We start from the raw sequence: 18,841 nt of genomic DNA, 5'->3' as shown, positions 1-18,841 counted from the left end.
GGCGGAGGCGGAGGAGGAGCCGGGCCCGCTAGGCCGAGCCGGGCCCAATCGCGGGCCAGGCAGGGAGCCTGCGCCCCTCGCCCGCCGCGCCTCTGTCCGAGGGAGGAGGAGGAGGAGGAGACGCCGCCGCCGCCGCCGCCGCCGCCGCCTCCTCAGCCGCCAGTCCCCGCCGGCCCGTCAGCGAGGAAGCGCCTGTCCAGCCTCCGCGCCTCACAGCCGCCCTGCTCGCTCTCCTCAGGCGCCACCATGTGCGGTGAGGAAGGCGGGAAGGAGCGAGGGAAGGAAGGAAGGCGGCCGGTGGGGAGGGAAGGCAGGCGGGCGAGGTGGGCGATGCTGAGGGGCCAAAGCCAGGGCGAGGCGGCTTCTCCCGAAAGGGTTGCCCGCTTCCCTCAGGGCAAACGGCAGCGGGTTGGGCTAGATGACCCTGCGACCCCTTCGTGCTCGACGGCCGCATGCAGTAGCCTTTCCTCAGCCCATGTGCAGAGTGCGCCTGAAGAGGGGAGGGAGGGGGCAAGGCCAGGCCCTCAGGGCAGCACCTGCCTCGCTTCTCGCCCCCCATTCTCAGCTGCTGCTTCCTCCTCCACCTCATTTCCTTTACTCCCCCAACTCTTTCACCATCAGGGCCTCGGGAAAGACCCAGGGGCTCAGCCTCCCCTGACAAAAGTCCGACGCGCTGGCTCTCTTGAGCATGTGCAGAGTGCCTTCGCCTTCAGGGTGGTTCGGAAGGGAGATAATAGGAGGGTAGTGGGGACAGCGGGAATGTGCAGGTGGAAATCAGGTGGGTGAGAGAGATAGTTTGTTTACAGGCAACCCCATGCTTGAACATTGCGGAACATTTAGGAAACCTAATACAGTGGGACCTCGGGTTAAGTACTTAATTTGTTCCGGAGGACCGTTCTTAACCTGAAACTGTTCTTAACCTGAAGCACCACTTTAGCTAATGGGGCCTCCCGCTGCTGCACGATTTCTGTTCTCATCCTGAAGCAAAGTTCTTAACCCGAGGTACTATTTCTGGGTTAGCGGAGTCTGTAACCTGAAGCGTATGTAACCTGAAGTGTATGTAACCCAAGGTACCACTGTACTGTAAAGCAAAATCAGGAAAATGATGAAGAGAGGGGGAAAGCTCTACAACTGGTTTAGCAATAGTGATCCAGTACTGTAGTAGTAGTAGTAGTAGTAGTTATAAAGTGGCATCAGGGTCTGTGGTGCTTTGAAGACCAGTAGCATAAGCAAAACACAGGTCTCTGCCCCAAGGAGCTTACAGCCTAAATCTTATGCGGGTGCGAAGTTGAAGGGGACAAATGTCTTGAGGGACTGGCGCAAGTGAGGCTTGTGGGGAAATTAGCGTGAGAGTAGACGAGTGTGTGATATTGGGAAAGCGGGTTTAGATTGCTGATGATAAAGGAAGGGGGTGAATTGGCAGAATTCAGCAGGGAGATATTTTCAACTTCGTTTTCCGTTAAGCTTAGGGTGCCTAAATACAACAATATGGCAATATGTTAACCTCCTAGAAATATAAAGGGGAACAAGGGGTGGGAAGGGGTGGCAGCAATCCGTGCAGTAGAGGAAGAGCATAGGTGTGTGTCAGACAGGTAGACAGGTAGAAAAGCAGATTTGCCTGTTCAGGAGCTTTTCCACACCAACTTCAGGGCTGTCTGCCTTTCTAGCAACTTGTACTGAAGCTAGGGTTTGCCAGCGGTGCTGGTGTTAGTAGGTGGAAGGGCTGCTTCCATATCTCTGGCTTGCATGTAAGTTCTTACTCTTTACGTGGTGTTTGTTTTGCGCACTGAGCTGTTTACGGTGGTTCCAGAAAGATTTAATATTTCATTTAATCTCCATTTGACGTTGTGTTTGCACATTGCCTACAAGCACATCCTTTTGATGTGTTGAAAGGTGCTGTTGAACCTTATTGAGTTTCAAAAGCAGCTTCTAATGTGGCACAGAAGAAGAGGGGACGTGGAAGAAGAAAAGAGAGTCCTCTTATGTAGGCAAAAGGCAAGGGGTGTTTGGATCAATTCCAGAGGCATTATCATTAATAAGATCATTGCTAATAAGAGATTAAATGGAAAAAAAATTTGCACCTTTTTTCTTTTTAAAAATGTTGTGAGATGACTACCATGAAATACATATTTAAAACACCAAAAAGAAAGAAAGAAAAGAAACACTTCAGAGCACAGCAAAAAAGACATAATAAAAGTATAAAGAAGAGATGCTAGGCACATATCTCTGGTGATGATGTTCCACTATGTGGTGCATAGTTAAACTATGGAACTCACTCCTCCAGGAGGCAGTGATGGCCACCAACTTGGATGCTTTAAAAAGTCAGGATGGAAAGGGCTATCAATGGCTGCTAGCCAGGTCAGAGGCAGCAATGCTTTTGAAGACTAGTTGCTGGAAACCACAGGAGAGGAGAGGCCTCTTGTGCTCCATTCCTGCTTGCTGGTTTCCCGCCGGGCCGGCATCTGGTTGGCCACTGTGAGAACAGGATGTTGGATTGATCCAGCAGGCCCTTCTTCTATTCTTGTATTCATAAAGGGTGCAACTACAGATGAGGCGCCCTGATCTTCACCCGCCGAACTTTTCCAGAGAACTTAATGATAAGACTGCCTCATTATTATTTTAATAATATTGGAAGTGTGTATGTATATAGCTCTTTTTGTGTTCACCTGCATACATTTATCAACTGCTTCGAACAGTATATGAATTTTACGAAATAAATAAATTAAATCAAAACACATGACCCCACTCATCCTTACAAATTCCTTCTAAGTTAAATTGGTCAATATGATTCTCCCCATATTCCAAAGGACTAGGCGCTGAAGAAAAGCAAAACTGGCTTGCTTGAGGCCACCTAGTGAACCAGGACCTTCTGGTTGAGCCCTGAATTATCATTTGCCTTCTCTTGGTGTGCAGACGTAGCATAGGTCTATATGTGCTTATTGAATCCCAGGCCATTGGGCCCATCTAGACAATTGTCCACACTGGCAGTGGTTCACCTGGGTTTATAGCAGGAATCTTTTCCAGCTGCACATGGTAGGTGTTGGAGATGGAACATGCTCTGCCATATATCAACTTCCCCATATATGCACTATTTTTTCAGCTTTCTTAACACTACTCTGTCGCCTTCAGGTATTGGTGTGGGGTTTTTTTTGATGTGGGACACAGGTTCACGAGAAATTTCTCCTGAAGAGTGAAGTGAAGAAGAGCTGCAGTCACAGTTTGCTCATGTGCATTTAATGCTATGCAAATTGGCCTCAGAAAATGGAAAATGGGGCAGTGCTAAGAATAGAATAGGCAATTTATGCTATAAATAGTTTGCTGTGAGCACAGTTCAAGTCTTTCTGTGAATTCAATCTTGGGAATGTGTGGGATTCTCAGATTGCATAGCATAATCTGTTCTTTGTCTACAAACATATCCTTTAAAATATTTCTGAATACTGTACAGTTATAGCCTCTTGACTGTCTTGTTCCAAAATGAGAAAGCAAAATTTTGTGCCTTTAGTGTGATGGAGACTGAGAAAGCCAATGCCTTTCCTTCAGGTCATATTTCTGAGGGGATTATTTCTCTTGCATGGTTGAAATTGTAGGGTTTATTGCCCTTGCAGTTTTATCTTTACTTTGACATTTCTGTATCTCACTTGCTTATTCTTTGATGGGATAAGTATAATTCATCTATTGTTAACGGCCCAGGTAGAATGTAGATGTCCAGACAAATCAGTGTAGCAGATATATGCCTTGTTCATAGTTGAATGTGAAACTCATAACCAGTTTAAACTTGCTGCAGAGGTAAGGATGGGAGCAAATCTTACAAGATCATTTCTTTTAATAATTAAACTGGTGCAGCATCAAACTGGAATAATTTCAAAATCTGATACGTTATTCATAGCTTAGTGGGTTACATTGCCAGGGGTGGGAGAGGGGGGTTGACTACAGGACTAACAGCAGATTCCAAGCATTGATTTATAGGTAAATAAGAAATGCCCGAACTGACAGAGCAGTTTTTTCCTGTTCAGCAAAATAGAGTGAGATTGTTGGCTCTTCGTAAATGGGTAGTTTGTTCTGGTTTTCAGTGTACAACTAAAATTTGGGACCTGACTTGCTGTGAAATTGTCCACCCTAGTAGAGCACACAGTGTTCATTTCTGACCATTTGGTTTGACTAAGTGTAGAGACTGGTGCTCTGTTTAACATCTGCAGTGAAATAAATATTTCTACTGTTGACATTAATTTGTTTGAGCAATTTTTATCCTGCCCTTCAGCTCAAGTGCTCTCATAGCAACTATCATATCCAAAGGATCTCTCTCCACCGTGCCTCTTAACCCCAGTATGAGCTATGGGGCCAACTAAAACATTTTTGTTGCATGTGGTCATCCTTTACCTTCTCTCTGTTCCTTTCTCTCACCCCCCCCTTTTAAATTTCCCCTGCATTCTATCATTCTGCTGTGTTCTTTATCGTCTTCCAGAAGACTTAACCCATACCTTAAACAAGTACAAAAGGAAGTGTGGCACCTGAACCAATCTGGTTTAGGCTGGGCTGCAGTCGAGTTTCTGGTCTCAACCCACCAGCTGAACCCTTAGGTTTCACAGCCAGGTGTTGCCACCAGGAGTGAAACAAGCACCTGCTCTTCCTTCTGCTGGGCAGCTTCCAATTTCTTGCTGATATCAAGCTAAGGAGGCTTATAGAATTCTTTTGACTTCGAGGTTACACAAACACAACCCTTCTTAACCCCCCCCCCCCATTTTTATCTTGAATTCTGAAATAGTGATTTGCAGTAGTCATGGCTGAACACAGCTGAATGTGTGAATTCTAACTGGGCTCTCTCAGAAGAGGGACAGCAGGAAATAAACTACTTTAAAAGGGAGGATGATAGCTTAGGAGCAGAGCTTCTGCTTTCCGTGCCAAAGGTCCCTGGTTTGATCCCCACCATCTCTCCAGGTAGGTTAGGGGAGACTCCTGGCAGCAATGCTGCAGAGACCATGGCCAGTTGGTGTTGACAGGACTATGGTCTGAAGTTTAGCTATACAATTTTCTGTTTTATCTGTGGTGAATCACAGTTGCCCCCAGGCACATTTTGGAGTTGCAAACTGCCCTTTACGCAGCTCTGAGTGGGGCCATGTCTGGAGACCCCCAAGGGCAGCCTTGTGCTATTCCTTGCATTCTGCTGACTGCATTGGTCTATGCTTTCCTAGTGTTTGAAACTTTGGGAGCCCCTGCACCGCCAGTAGTAATTATTAGCGCAGATATCTAGCCTTGCAGAAGTGACCTATTGGAAAACTTACAAAGGAAAACATATTTGAAATACAGTGGTACCTCGGGTTACATATGCTTCAGGTTACATACACTTCAGGTTACAGACTCCACTAACCCAGAAATATTACCTTGGGTTAAGAACTTTGCTTCAGGATGAGAACAGAAATCGTGCTCTGGCGGCGCGGCAGCAGCAGGAGGCCCCATTAGCTAAAGTGGTGCTTCAGGTTAAGAAGAGTTTCAGGTTAAGAACGGACCTCCGGAACGAATTAAGTACTTAACCCGAGGTACCACTGTATAGGATGTGACAGCTGTGTGAAATAGCTGCTAGGAGGTTGGGCACTGATTCTTGTAATTTTGTAATATATTACTGTACTTTAGGTGACAAATTATATTTGCTTCCAAACAATAAGGTAGAGAGCTTTGACCTGCCAAAAGTTAGTGATTCTTCTTTCCATCTGCCCCTTTTAGGTGGCTCTCTAGATGAGCTAATAACAGTTCTTCTTGGGAACTTATTTTCAACCCTGTCATCACAGAATTTACATAGAGAACATTTCCTCCTGTGGACTATGATCTTATTTATGAGCTGAATGAGTAAATTTATTTAACTGTAACATTTTACTTCCTTTCTTCTTTTCAACTCATGCAAACGAGGAAGTGGTCTTGGGAGTGTGCTGTGTATGATTAGTTGGTAAAAATATGTGATTAGCAGCACACCTTAAAATTCGTGTAGTGCTTGTACACTTGGAGGGAGCAAGGGCTAAGGTGGGGTTGCCATATGTCCAAAGTTTCACAGACATAGCTGGGATTTGGCCGTTGGAAACAATGTCTGAGTAGAAAGCGCTGAAATGTCAGGGAAACTCTGGACGTATGGCAACCCATGTTGGAAGTGTAAATGTTGGCGAATTTCCTTAAAAATAGTTTGAAAGCGTCTTTCTTTTTTTGAGATTGGGCAAAATGAAAAAAGCCATGCATCAGAATGATTTGCAATATCCAGCCAAAAATTATGAAACCAATAGCACGATAGGGGCTTCAAACTGGTTTTGAACAATATATCAATATATTGCCTAGCCATGAACAATAAATCTGTGGAATGTGCTTCTTTCCCCCTGGGGTCAACCAGTGTTGGCTTGCCATATTAACTAAGAAATCCCACAGCTTTTTGGGTGTCTCCAAGGCTTGTGGTATAAGGCTGGCACTTCTTTAGGCATGGTGCAAATGTGGGGTGTGTGTGTCTCTCTCTTTTTCCATGCTCTCACCAGAGCCAAAGATATGCTTGCTGGTAGATCACAGGTCAATATTTGTCCCTAGATGAGGGACCAGAAGCTGCTAGGAAGAGGAAGAAGAAAGGGATGAAGGTGTCTGGTGAACTGAAAGCACACCATCGTAACAGGCTGCTAATGCTATGTGGGGCAGATCTTTGGTTACAGCTAAATGAGCAGCGTTTGCCAACATGGTCTTGCTGACCCACCGCAAGCACCCTGTTCACATGCTTCTGACTTATGCGAGTAATATGAATACTGAAGCAGCCTTGAATGATGGCTGGACTGAGCCAGGGAGCCAGTGAAGTGTTGAGTAAGAAAGTGGGTCCTTTTCCTGAGGCAAGATTGACTGCTGCTAAAAGCAGACAGTCTTGTCCAGGGGTCAGCAAACTTTTTCAGCAGGAGGCCAGTCCACTGTCCCTCAAACCTTGTGGGGGGCCGGACTATCTATCATCTATCTATCTATCATCTATCTATATCATCTATCTATCTATCATCTATATCTATCTATCTATCTATCATCTATCTATCTATCTATCTATCTATCTATCTATCTATCTATCTATCTATCATCTATCTATCTATCTATCTATCTATCTAATCTATCATCTATCATCTATCATCTATCATCTATCTATCATCTATCTATCTATCTATCTATCTATCTATCTATCTATCATCTATCATCTATCTATCTATCATCTATATCTATCTATCATCTATCTATCATCTATCTATCAACTATCTATCTATCTATCTATCTATCTATCTATCTATCTATCATCTATCTATCATCTATCTATCATCTATCATCTATCATCTATCTATCTATCTATCTATCTATCTATCTATCTATCTATCATGAATGAATTCCTATGCCCCACAAATAACCCAGAGATGCATTTTAAATAAAAGGACACATCTACTCGTGTAAAAACATGCTGATTCCCGGACCGTCTGCGGGCCGGATTGAGAAGGCGATTGGGCCGGATCTGGCCCCCGGGCCTTAGTTTGTCTACCCATGGTCTTGTCAGTGGTGGACCCCTGTCTTTGTAATGCCTTCCCAAAAGAGATCCACCCCTTGGTCATTCTAGGAGGGGTTTTTTTGGCCAGCTGTGCACCTTTTTGAGAGGTAAGGGTTAGAATCAGAAAGAAATGTGAATGGTTGCTGCTGGGGTGGTCACTGTAAGGCAGGGGTCAGCAACCTTTTTCAGCCATGGGCTGGTCCACCGTCCCTCAGACCATGTGGTGGGTCGGACTGTATTTTGGGAAAAAAAATAGAACGAATTCCTATGCCCCACAAATAATCCAGAGATGCATTTTAAATCAGAGGACACATTGAGAAGGTGATTGGGCCGCATCCGGCCCACAGGCCTTGGCCTTAGGTTGCCTACCCCTGCTGTAAGGATTAGCCTAGGGAAGAATGAGAATTTTGAGACTCAGTCTAGTTGTGAGGACAGCAGAGCTCTCTGTTTAAACCCAGATGTCCTCCAGTCCAGTTACATAGAAAGGGATGCGGGAGTAGCGAGGTCTCTCCCCATTGCTTGCATCCCTCCAGTTCATGCATTTTTCTTGCATCTGACTTTCAATATTGGAGCATGTCTAAGGAGAAGAGCACCTGGTGGGATAGACATACTTTCAGCAAGATCAATTGTGCCATTTCCAAAAGTTAATCAGTCTCTTCTTTGTTTTTTCTTAGTTATATTGGGATGGGAAGGGTTCCAAAGCTCTTCTCTTGAGTTGGAATGCTTTACTGCAGTGAAGTGCTTGTAATTACTAACTTTTTTGGCTATAATGAAATTGAACACTTCCTTGTAGCCACTGGGAGTTGACAACCTGTCTGAAATCTTGATAAACTGGAATATCATGACTTCCCAACCCGACTTCTTCCCCTGTTTCTTGTGCCTTGCCCACTTTCTAAGAAAGTGTGAGTATGGCAGTGCCCTTTCACAGAGGGAGTTCATGCATGGAGATTATAAGGGATTTCCTTATAAATCTCAAATGCGGTACGTATTGAGCATGCAAGTCATTATTGTGACAAGGCAACTCATTTGTTGTGCTTGAGAGCACATTATTGACTTTCCAGGTATTATTTTCTGAGACTTCCCAGGAATTGTGGGATCCATGGATTTGTTATTGCTTGGGGTTGACCCATTGGGTTTACTCTGATTTGAACTAGCACTGAATATATCCCACAGTGTCTAAAAAGTAAAAATTCCAGAATGTGGGGTTTTTTTCCTCATGCAGATGGTAGCAGAGATGAGGCCTAAATCAGGTGATCTGGAGCTACTGAGATAATTTAAAAAATCCACAAGAAGCCTGCCAGATTTTCTAGGACCAAATCTAAGAAGGGTTTTTTTTGTTTTTGTTTTTTGAAGGAAGGCTGTAATGCAAACTCAAAATTCTTTACCCTACATCCTTGCACTCCATTCTAGAGTTTGCAGAGTGGAGCCACTTCATTGCACTCATCTATAAAACGTTTTTAAATTTTTATTTATTATTTTATTTATATCCCATCCTTCCTTCAAAACCCCCCATCTTAATGGATCCTTCTCTCGTCCCTGCAGTTGCTTTTACATTCTCTCTGTTTTACTTACAATTTTAATTGCTATGTACATTTTAAATGTACTCTGCTTGGGAGAAATGTAGCAAAAAAAAGTGCGGTGCTTTTTCTTCCTATGGCTTGTAATGTTTTATAAAAATGAATTTATTTATAACACTTTTGGGGCTGTGCTAATAGAAATCCTACACAAGCGCTGTTTCAGTTCATAGCTGTGGTCACAAAGTGAAATGCAGTATTGCATGTATATAGTCTTTGCTTTAATTTCTAATCAATCTTGCAGGCATCTTTGCTTACCTGAACTACCACGTTCCCCGGACAAGACGGGAGATCCTGGAGACCCTCATCAAAGGGCTTCAGCGACTGGAGTACAGAGGATATGACTCGGCTGGTAAGCTGCTCACCCTGTCCTTGGATCCCTTATCTTTCAAACTTTTTTTCCGTGGATATGGTTTTAAAAGTACAGTGGTGCCTCGCAAGACGAAATGAATCCGTTCCGCGAGTCTCTTCATCTAGCAGTTTTTTCGTCTTGCGAAGCACGGCTATTAACGGCTTAGCGGCTATTAGCGGCTTAGTGGCTTTAAGAAAAAGGAAAAAAACTCGCAAGAACTCGCAAGACGTTTCGTCTTGCGAAGCAAGCCCATAGGGAAATTCGTCTTGCGGAATGACTCAAAAGACGGAAAACTCTTTCGTCTAGCGAGTTTTTCGTCTTGCGAGGCATTCGTCTTGTGGGGCACCATTGTATGTGGTTGCCAGTAAAGTCATGGTCTGCAGTGTGTAAGAAGCAAGGCTTGGTGTGACTTATTCCACCTTTCAGTTCACATGCAACAAGTTTACATGTTTAGTTGTATATCTTGGACATAAACCATTATGTGCACAGGTATTTGGATGACGTTTAAATCTCACTAGGCTTTTTGAGTGTCTTTTACCAATGAAAGAAATCTCCTTTTCCTCACAGAAGGTGTATTGTTTGGCAAGAGTCTAATGGCTAACATAACTGACCCTGTGCAGTTGGAAGGCTTGGATATTCTTCAGTGTCCCAGCAATGCAGCCCAATGGCTAAAAGGGAACACCTAGGCAATGTTATGTTTCTAAATCTTGCACTGGCTCTTCTTGTAATTATGTACAGCCATAATGTTCTGGAACCCTGCAGTTTTATTCTAGCCTGTAGAAAAATGATTGTGGAAGTTAGGTTAATTGGAAAGCAGAACAATTAATATTTCAAGCCAAATGAGGTATGTGTGATTCACCTTAAGCTTTCTGTGTATTAGGAGTTGGAATTGATGGAGGCAATGATAAAGACTGGGAGGCCAATGCTGGCAAAATTACACTCATCAAAAAGAAGGGGAAAGTGAAGGCTTTGGATGAAGAAGTGAACAGTAAGTCCAGTCCTACACAATCCACCTTTTCTCTTTGGTGGTCTTTGTTCCTGATCTCAATACCATTCAGCAACCATTTTTCAATGTATTGTTATGTGCAAACTGAAAACACTTCCCAACACATGCTGTGCTCATTGGTATACTAAATGATAAACTGTATATTCATTTCTAGAGTCCAGTTCTCAGATAAATTGAATTTTCTACTCCTCCCTGCACGTCTGCCTTGCCTGTTGACAGCAAATATAGAGATATAGCATGATCCCTTGTTGGGTCATTCTTTGGCCAGTTAGACTCAAATATCTCAGTCCCCTTTGGAACACAGACTCTTTCGCCATCTCTCTGGTTATAGTAGAGGCAACATGAATAGGGAGAATGGTAGCGGAGAGTATGCATGAAGAAAAAGTGTTCACAAGATAGCGGAATTCACATACTCTGCATTGTCTTGTCCTTCTCCTTCCAGAGTGGACAGCTGAGACCTCATTTCTTGTCTGTTACTGCTAAACTAGTGTCATATAAACTGATAACAGCAGATAGCCAGACCAACTTTGCCAAGTGAGAAACTACTGAAGTTCCCAACAGTGGATTTATTCACATGCATCGCCAAACCATGGTTTGATGCTGCTTGAGTGGCTTCATGCGTGTTCCCCTCCCTCCCGCACATTATGTCAGGCACAGGCAAACTCCGGCCCTCCGGATGTTTAGGACTACAATTCCCATCATCCCTGACCACTGGTTCTGTTAGCTAGGGATGATGGGAGTTGTAGTCCCCAAAAAATCTGGAGGGCCGGAGTTTGCCTATGCCTGCATTATGTGCTCCAATGCAAGTTACTTCCTCTTTAGCACAAACCAGAATTTGCTGTTAAACTAGCCAACTATGGTTTGGGCTTGCCCTCCAAACTGGGACCACCAACCAAACCATGGATGGAAGCTGGTTTGCAGTCCTGCATTGGAGGGCACATACAAATCATAGTTCAGCTGTTAGGGAATTTGCAGTAAAGGCAAAAGTAAAGAATTAAAATGGAATGTGTGAGTAGAATGCTTGTTCATATTGCAGCCAATTATTTAGTTTATACAGCAGTTATGTATTTCTGTGGCTGCTGGTCTTAGGAATTGTTTAAATCAAATGTTGGTGCTCTAAGCATGGTAAATTGATACAGCCACAAAATAAGATGGTCTTTTCTTAACTTTCTATGTACTAGAAAAATGCAAGTATTAGATTGGTATGATCTCTGGGTGGGAAAACTGTAAACAATGGAGAAGCAAACGTCTCATGTTTTGCGTTCCGTTCAATGCCCTCTATTCAGGAAACAACAGTGTATGCTAATATTGTGGATAATACTTCGTTTTAAACTATGGCTCTTTTGAGAGAGAGGCATGGTGGAGGACCTCTGCCTCGTGGACTTACTTTTATCTTAAATGTTGCTGACTGAGATGGCTGGCTTTAGTCAGAACTTAGGTCAGGGTGGTTGACGTTTTTTGTCCCAAGCCACATTCCCTTCTGGACATCCTTCCAGGGGACCACATGCCAATGGTGGGCAGGGCCAGAAGAAAAAGTTGGTAGAGTAATGAATTTAAACATTGCCTTTGTTCATGAGGCTGGTTTCTACTCATGCCCCTCTCTGTCTGCCATCCAGATCAGCAAGAGGCGTGATTAGAGCTCAGATACACATTTCAGCCAGGCAAAAACACTCAGGCAGGGTGCAGAGTATGGCTGGTATGGGGGGGTGGCCTGGGGAGAGTCCTGAGGGCCAGATGGAGAGGTCTGAAGGGCCACATTTGACCTTTAGCCCAGAGTTTCCCCACCTATAATTTATGTGTTGGTGGAAGTGGACCACTTAACACATGCAAAAGACCTGTAAATGTTAGAAAAGAGTAGCCTGAAAGCCTTGGCCTACTTGGTAAAGCCTCACGCTGCATTTCTGAAGCCAGTGGGTGATGTCAGCTGAAACCTTTCCCTCCATTCAGTAAGAGTAGGGGATCCTCTTAGGAATGAACTTTTCCCCACTTTACATAGAACAACAGGATATGGACCTGGACATTGAGTTTGATGTGCATCTTGGAATTGCCCATACCAGATGGGCCACCCACGGCGAGCCCAATCCTGTCAACAGCCACCCACAGCGATCGGATAAAAACAATGGTAAGACATTGCCGTTACCTTTTGGTGGGTTTGAGGGATGAGGTGACGCTTTGACTTTTGTCCTAGCAGAGGCTTCTGATGGCTGTTCAGAGTTGGTAAAGTGTCGGGCAGGCAGTATTCCTGGACAGCTGTGTTCATCTACTTAAACAAAGTACCAGGTAGCAAGACATGTAAGAAGTAAATCTTAGTGGTCTTAGCTTTTATTTCCAGGTGGGAGGAGCAGATAGTTAGACCAGAGAGCCCCAACAAACCAAAAATCAGCTGCATTGGGAAACAGAATTTAGTTCTTTTATGGATTAAAGACTGTTTCAAGTTAAAAACAAGGCTGGTCTCAACTCCTTTTAAATATGCAGAATGTTCACAGACGATAATGCTTTTAAAATAGCTTTTAAAAAAAGTGAGTTGTGCATTACAGAATAAATCGTATATTACCTTATAGAGATTTTCAGAAAAGGTTAAATTTGAGTACTCACTGATTATATTGTTTCTAGATTAAAAAATCTGTGATCTGAGGCACTGTAATGACTGCTATAAAGCCCTGCTGTTAGTATTGCACTAAGGTTAAAATACTACCAAAGTTACAAGCATGGGTTATAATTCCCATTAATCTGTTGTAAGGGTTCGTTTAATCTGTTAAGTGTCTTAATTCTAAAGGCTCCTCGGGGCTGAAATTGAGCTGTCTGCTACCTTGTACTTCGTTGATACATCCTGTTTAGCATAGGCAACTGTCATTCCTGGTGTAGTTAAAACAGAAAACAATTTTGGGTAATGGCCCACATGGAAGATGGCCTACATTCTCTCTTACATTAGGAAATTGAACTGTAAATGGGTCTGGGATAAAGTAAATTAATACTGCAGTTGGATGCAGCAGGTGGCATTAAACTACTCTAAGTTAAGCAGCCAACAGGGATTGTACTTTCTTTATTAAATTCGACCATCCATCTATCATGTGCTTGTGGTTGGCTTGGCTTTGGGAATCCTAGTTTCTGTTTCAGGCTTTTGCCTTTGAACAAGGTGCTTGGCCCTCTTTTTTCTCCTCCTCTTGGGATGCTTCCCTTTTTTTGCGGTCTGTTTTATGATCATAGCTCCTAAAGTATTTTCTCCCCCTGTGTTTCAGAATTTATTGTTATCCACAATGGCATTATTACAAACTACAAAGACCTGAAGAAATTTTTGGTAAGTGAAGCTCCTTGTGCTGTGTTGTGCTGTGACTTTAAACAAAGTGGGAAGTCTGAATCTGCTTGTGTTTGTATCGTAGGAAAGAATCACTTGGGCCTGGTAGTTTTGTTCCCAAATTATGCCAGCATTCTTTGGATGCTGAGAAGGGAGACACTTTAGAAGCCTTTGAAGTATCTATTACATGAGCTGGTGCTATAACTTTAAGGAGTGGTTAGATTGCATGTTCCCCTGGGCTGATAGGTATCTTCTGTGTCACCCTGTGAAGTGCCTTAGGGATGCAGGACGGCACCTTATCTCAGTTCAGGTTGTTGCTTCATCTCATGCTGTACTGTCTGCACCAGGCTTCCCCAAACTGATGCCCTCCAGTAGTTTTGGACTATAACCATAACTCTCAACAGCCCCCAAAATGGTAGCAGGGTCTTCCCTTTCCTGCCTGCAGATTGCATTTGGGACCTTCTGCAGTCAAAGCATGCACTCTTGTCACTGACTTTATGGGCCTTCTCCCATGAACATTAGTGGCATTATATAATAATATTACAATCTTACCAAAGCTGGGTAATTTTATCTTGCTTCTAATTTCTTTCAGGCTTAAGTGTGTAATGTGATTGTGTGTCTATTAGGTTAATGGTACTGTATTGACTTCAGAGGAAGTAGTAGAATTAAGAAATCTAAAGAGCAGATGAATATACTTCCAGGAATAGTCTTCGAGGTGCCGCAAGACTTTTTGTGGTGCTTGCAGCCAGAGACAACACAGCAACCCCCTCTGGAATTTTTCTTTGCAAAAAGAGGTCGTGGGGTTATTAATTGTTTACGGTCATATGTGGCACCAGATATATTATCAGCTGCTCTAAAATGCTATTGCCACTCTTCCCCTCCCTAACCAACAAAAATTGAATCCCGACCCATTCTGGCCTTTGCCATTGGGTTCCATACTAGCTTGGTTGCATTGTGTGGTTAGCATCTGCTCTGCTTTCTGTGGGAGCGCAGCAGTGAGCTGGAACCATGCCCATCAAGACATGGTTCTTTTGCTTCTGCATTCCTTTATCTATTCTATTTGATTCTTTCTCTGAGCAGGAGGACTTGAAATTAATGAATGAAAGTAGAGCAGTTGTAAGAAACAGGAGCAGCCTGTGCAATATTTTTAGAATATGGTTGCTATGACACAAAAATAGTGTGTAGTAGATATTCCCTTGTCCATGTGTCATGTTCCATATTTCCATTGTTTTGACTAACACAAATCATACTTTTAAAATGTTTTTTCAGGAAAGCAAAGGTTATGAATTTGAGTCTGAGACTGATACTGAGACAATTGCTAAACTTGTCAAGTACATGTATGACAACCGTGAAAGTGACGATATCAGCTACACCACATTGGTAGAAAGAGTCATCCAACAGCTGGTAATTCTACATTTTTTCGTAAAACATTCATCACTCATAGGAGACAATATACAATTCTTATGTTTTGCCAGACCTTTTAATATGTTTCATGGTGAGGCTTCAGGAATTGCTTAGGCCATTGCTGGTATACAGCAGCCTGCTTTCTCTTGCAGCTGCTTTAGTCAGCAATGTAAGACATTCCTGCACTGCAGGGGTTGGACTAGATGACCCTCGGGGTCCCTTCCAACTCTACAATTCTATGATAAGCAAAGAGCAGAGGAAAGAGCCAGGATCCTGTTTGCAACAGTAATGTTAGTTCATAGCTTTTACCAAACTAGATGTAAGTTAATTGACTAATTTAGAGAATATCCTGTGATACTCAGACTAGGGATAATGATGATGATGAGGATAATAATAATAATAATAATAATAATAATAAACCTCTCAGCAGCTTTTGTTATAGTCAGTCACAGTGTTGAAATCCTGTTCATCCACATTGGTCTTGGGAGTCTTTTCTTGTGGAACAATTAAGGTTGTGTTGAAGGCGTTCTGCTTTATCCTATGGCCATTGACTTATACGGTGCCACAAGAGCCTAACCTGCCCCCTCCACATGCTTTTTAATGTCTGCATGAAACTTCCAGGAGAAATACATAAGGACACAAGAAAAGCAGATTCTAATCAGTTATCTGGAGATTTAGCTTGAGGTGTTGCCGGCTGTGACACACAGCTCCTTCTCTTGTTTCCAACTTCTCATCGCTCTTGAAATCCTGAAGGTGGTCCTGGGTGGGTGAGGGCAAACAATCTGAGATTATATCCAGATGAAACAGAGCTGGGTAGGGAGATTGCCTGCTCCCAAGCTTGATGGGCTGCTGGTCCGGAATGGGGCTACTTTGTCCCTGAAGAACCAAGCGCATTCTCCTGGACATTGATGCTAACTGGGAAAGCCAAGAAAATAGTGGTGGCACAAAGTGCATTTTACCAGCTTGGACTGTCTCCCCAGCAAGAGAGGTTGGCTCTTACCAGTCCCGTTCAGACTGGACTACTGCAGTGCACTGTACCTGGGGCTGCCTTTTAAAGGTGGGTTCGAAATTTTTGACAGTGCAGAATGCAGTGTCCTAAATTTTGGGGGGAACTGGGTGGTAGGGACATGAGATAGTCCTACTGTATCAGCTGACTTGGTTACTAGTGCATTTATAATGCCGATTCTGACTTTTAAAGGCTTAAAGTGTTTTGTGTCCAAGATATTTCAAGGGTTGCCTTCACTTATGCCAAGCTCCTGGTGCTCTGAGGTCAGCAGTGGGGCTCCTTTTAATCTGCTGTCTCCAAAAGCAGTGGAAGCCAGAGGGGCAGCCCCACAGCTTTGGAATTAACCACTTGTTCATGGCTTCCCTAAAAGGTTGGTCTGCTTCTGCTGTTGGCTTTGATGATACTTTAGTAATTTTAGGTTATTTCCCTGGTCTCTCAGTATACTGTTTCTGAGACTTTTAAGCTGCAATGTATTGTAAGCTGCCTTGAAAGAGTTTTCTCCCAAAGGCTGCATATTAATATTTTAATTAAAACATTTAAATGATGTTAACTGAAAAAGTAAAGTGTTTGTTTGTTTGTTTGTTTTTCCCCAAGGAAGGTGCATTTGCCCTTGTATTCAAGAGTGTTCACTATCCTGGTCAAGCAGTTGGAACTAGGTAAATACCGTCCCAGTAGTATGCTCTGTGTTTCCCTAGGTCAGTTTCATTATTTTTGCACCCACACCTTCTTTTTGATAGGCTATCATAGATTTTAGCCAATTTTGAATTGGAGGAAATTCTATTTGCCATATCTATTATGCAACCTTATGGTATAATATTCCCTGTTTTTCATGTTACCTGCTGATGCAAAAATATTCTCTTAGAAAAATAACCCCATTCTTTAATGTTGTTTCCTGCTATCCACGAAGTACCACAAACACTTCAAAATTAGCAAAACAATTAACATCTTGACTGCAATGACTGTTTGGATTTTCCAGCTGAATCTGGGTAGTTAAAGTCATGTTTGCACTCATATCAGTTCTATAGCTTACTCCAAAAAATTGTGAGAATTGTAGTTTGTGAACGGTCTGGAAACCTCTTTTGAAAATCCTTTGCTTGCCTCACCCAGACCTGTAGTTCCCTTGGTTCCATTAGGTGAAAGAGGGAGTTTCAAGGCTGATCTTGTTTGCACTTAACTGATCTCAGTGGTACTGACTTTTGAGTAAGCATGTCAGGGATCATCTGATATGTGTAAGACAGAAAACTCCTCAGATGGTAATCAGTTTGGTTTTTTTAAGATTTTGTATCAGTTTGGTTCTTTTAAGATTTTGCTTGGTCTGCACATCATTGCAGTCTCAAAATTCAGGGCTCCTGAGAGTTTGTCCCACAAATTGTGAACTATAAATTCAGCTAGTCTGGGATGCTTTTAACTGCATTCTGTCTTGGCTTAAAAGCTGTCCAACTCTGAACTATATAGATCTTGAGTTAGTGCTGTTTGCCAACTGCAGGCTATAATTGAGATCAGATTAGTGAGGTCCCCCCCCCCATCTTTTTTGTTCTGTGCAATTTTGAAGCTTGGATCTGTGTCCTGGTCTGACACAAACGCCCCACCCCAGGCCCATAACCCTGCCCCCTCCTCAGAGGGTGCTTTGCTTGAACTTGCTATCTCCAGGCCAAACTTTCTCCCCCTTGGTTATATCCTTCAACTTGGCTGTGCTGACACTTAGCTAAGCTGCAAATGTGATCAGGCCCTTCAAAGGGAAGAATCGACGCAGATACCAGTGTTTATTGGCCATGACAGCTGGATGTCTTGTTTTCAGGAGAGGAAGCCCCCTGCTCATTGGAGTGCGGAGTGAGCACAAGCTTTCTACTGACCACATTCCAATACTGTACAGAACAGGTAAATCTCACAGCTCGAAGAATTTCTCAACTCATTTTCTTCTTCTTCTTTAATGCAAGTGTGGCAGAAGTGAGAAGTTTGGTACTATCTGCTAAATTAAAACAAAATTTAAAAATTCCCTCCAGTAGCACCTTAGAGACCAACTAAGTTTGTTATTGGTATGAGCTTTCGTGTGCATGCACACTTCTTCAGATATGCTAAATTAATACCTTATTAATATGGAGATGAGATGCTATGGGAGACTTCTAAAAAGCAAACCCTATTGTGCACTGGATTTGGATTTGGATTGTGGAAAAATCTATTTCTTATAATGTTAGAAGTCATGGCTCTGGGTAGGTGGTGGGCTCTCCTTCATTGGAGGTTTTTAAGCAGAGTTTGGATGGCCATCTGTCAGGGATTCTTTAGGTGTGATTCCTGCATCGCAGGGGGTTGGGCTAGATGGCCTTTGGGGGCTCTTCCAACTCTACAGTTCTGTGACCTGCTCTACAAACTTGTATTGGCTTTGCAACAGCTGATTCATTACGGTTTCCCTCAACGAATCCCTGTGGTCCTAATTTTAGTGGAGGTGCTGTGAATCCTTGCTTAGAGTTCCCGCTTGGCCTCTTCTTCCCCAACTCTCACAAACCCTGTACTGTTCCTAGGGATTTCTGGGCAGAGGGAAGGAATGATTGTTAAATCATTCCACCCTTAGATACACAGTGAGCAGCTTGGTAGTAAGCGACTGCCCTCATTTTGCATAATATCACTATATACCTTGTGCACGTGGCACCTTAGCTTTCTGGTATGAAGACT

General features: G+C 43.2%; 1 protein-coding gene across 5 annotated transcripts in view; it reads left to right on the top strand.

The window, feature by feature from the left end:
• GFPT1 (glutamine--fructose-6-phosphate transaminase 1) overlaps positions 1 to 18,841 on the top strand; it is a 42,644-nt gene continuing 23,803 nt past the window's right edge. For 4 of the 5 annotated variants that reach the window (XR_013841735.1, XM_079987481.1, XM_079987479.1 and 1 more), the window contains exons 1-8: positions 89 to 253; positions 9,353 to 9,460; positions 10,341 to 10,448; positions 12,463 to 12,588; positions 13,706 to 13,764; positions 15,031 to 15,165; positions 16,766 to 16,827; positions 17,970 to 18,049. Coding sequence is in view for 4 of the 5 variants with exons in the window: in XM_079987481.1 (XP_079843607.1) it covers positions 247 to 253; positions 9,353 to 9,460; positions 10,341 to 10,448; positions 12,463 to 12,588; positions 13,706 to 13,764; positions 15,031 to 15,165; positions 16,766 to 16,827; positions 17,970 to 18,049 (685 nt within the window). In the remaining variant the exon portion in view is untranslated. Of the gene's footprint in view, positions 254 to 9,352; positions 9,461 to 10,340; positions 10,449 to 12,462; positions 12,589 to 13,705; positions 13,765 to 15,030; positions 15,166 to 16,765; positions 16,828 to 17,969; positions 18,050 to 18,841 lie in introns of all 5 variants that reach the window. The other variant, XM_079987482.1, reaches the window with a different exon arrangement.

Source organism: Podarcis cretensis (assembly GCF_951804945.1).
Source record: "Podarcis cretensis genome assembly, chromosome: 8".
NCBI classification, from domain to species: Eukaryota; Metazoa; Chordata; class Lepidosauria; order Squamata; family Lacertidae; genus Podarcis; species Podarcis cretensis.
The sequence above is the reverse complement of the archived record's forward strand: the minus strand, read 5'-3'. Positions and strand labels throughout refer to the sequence as shown.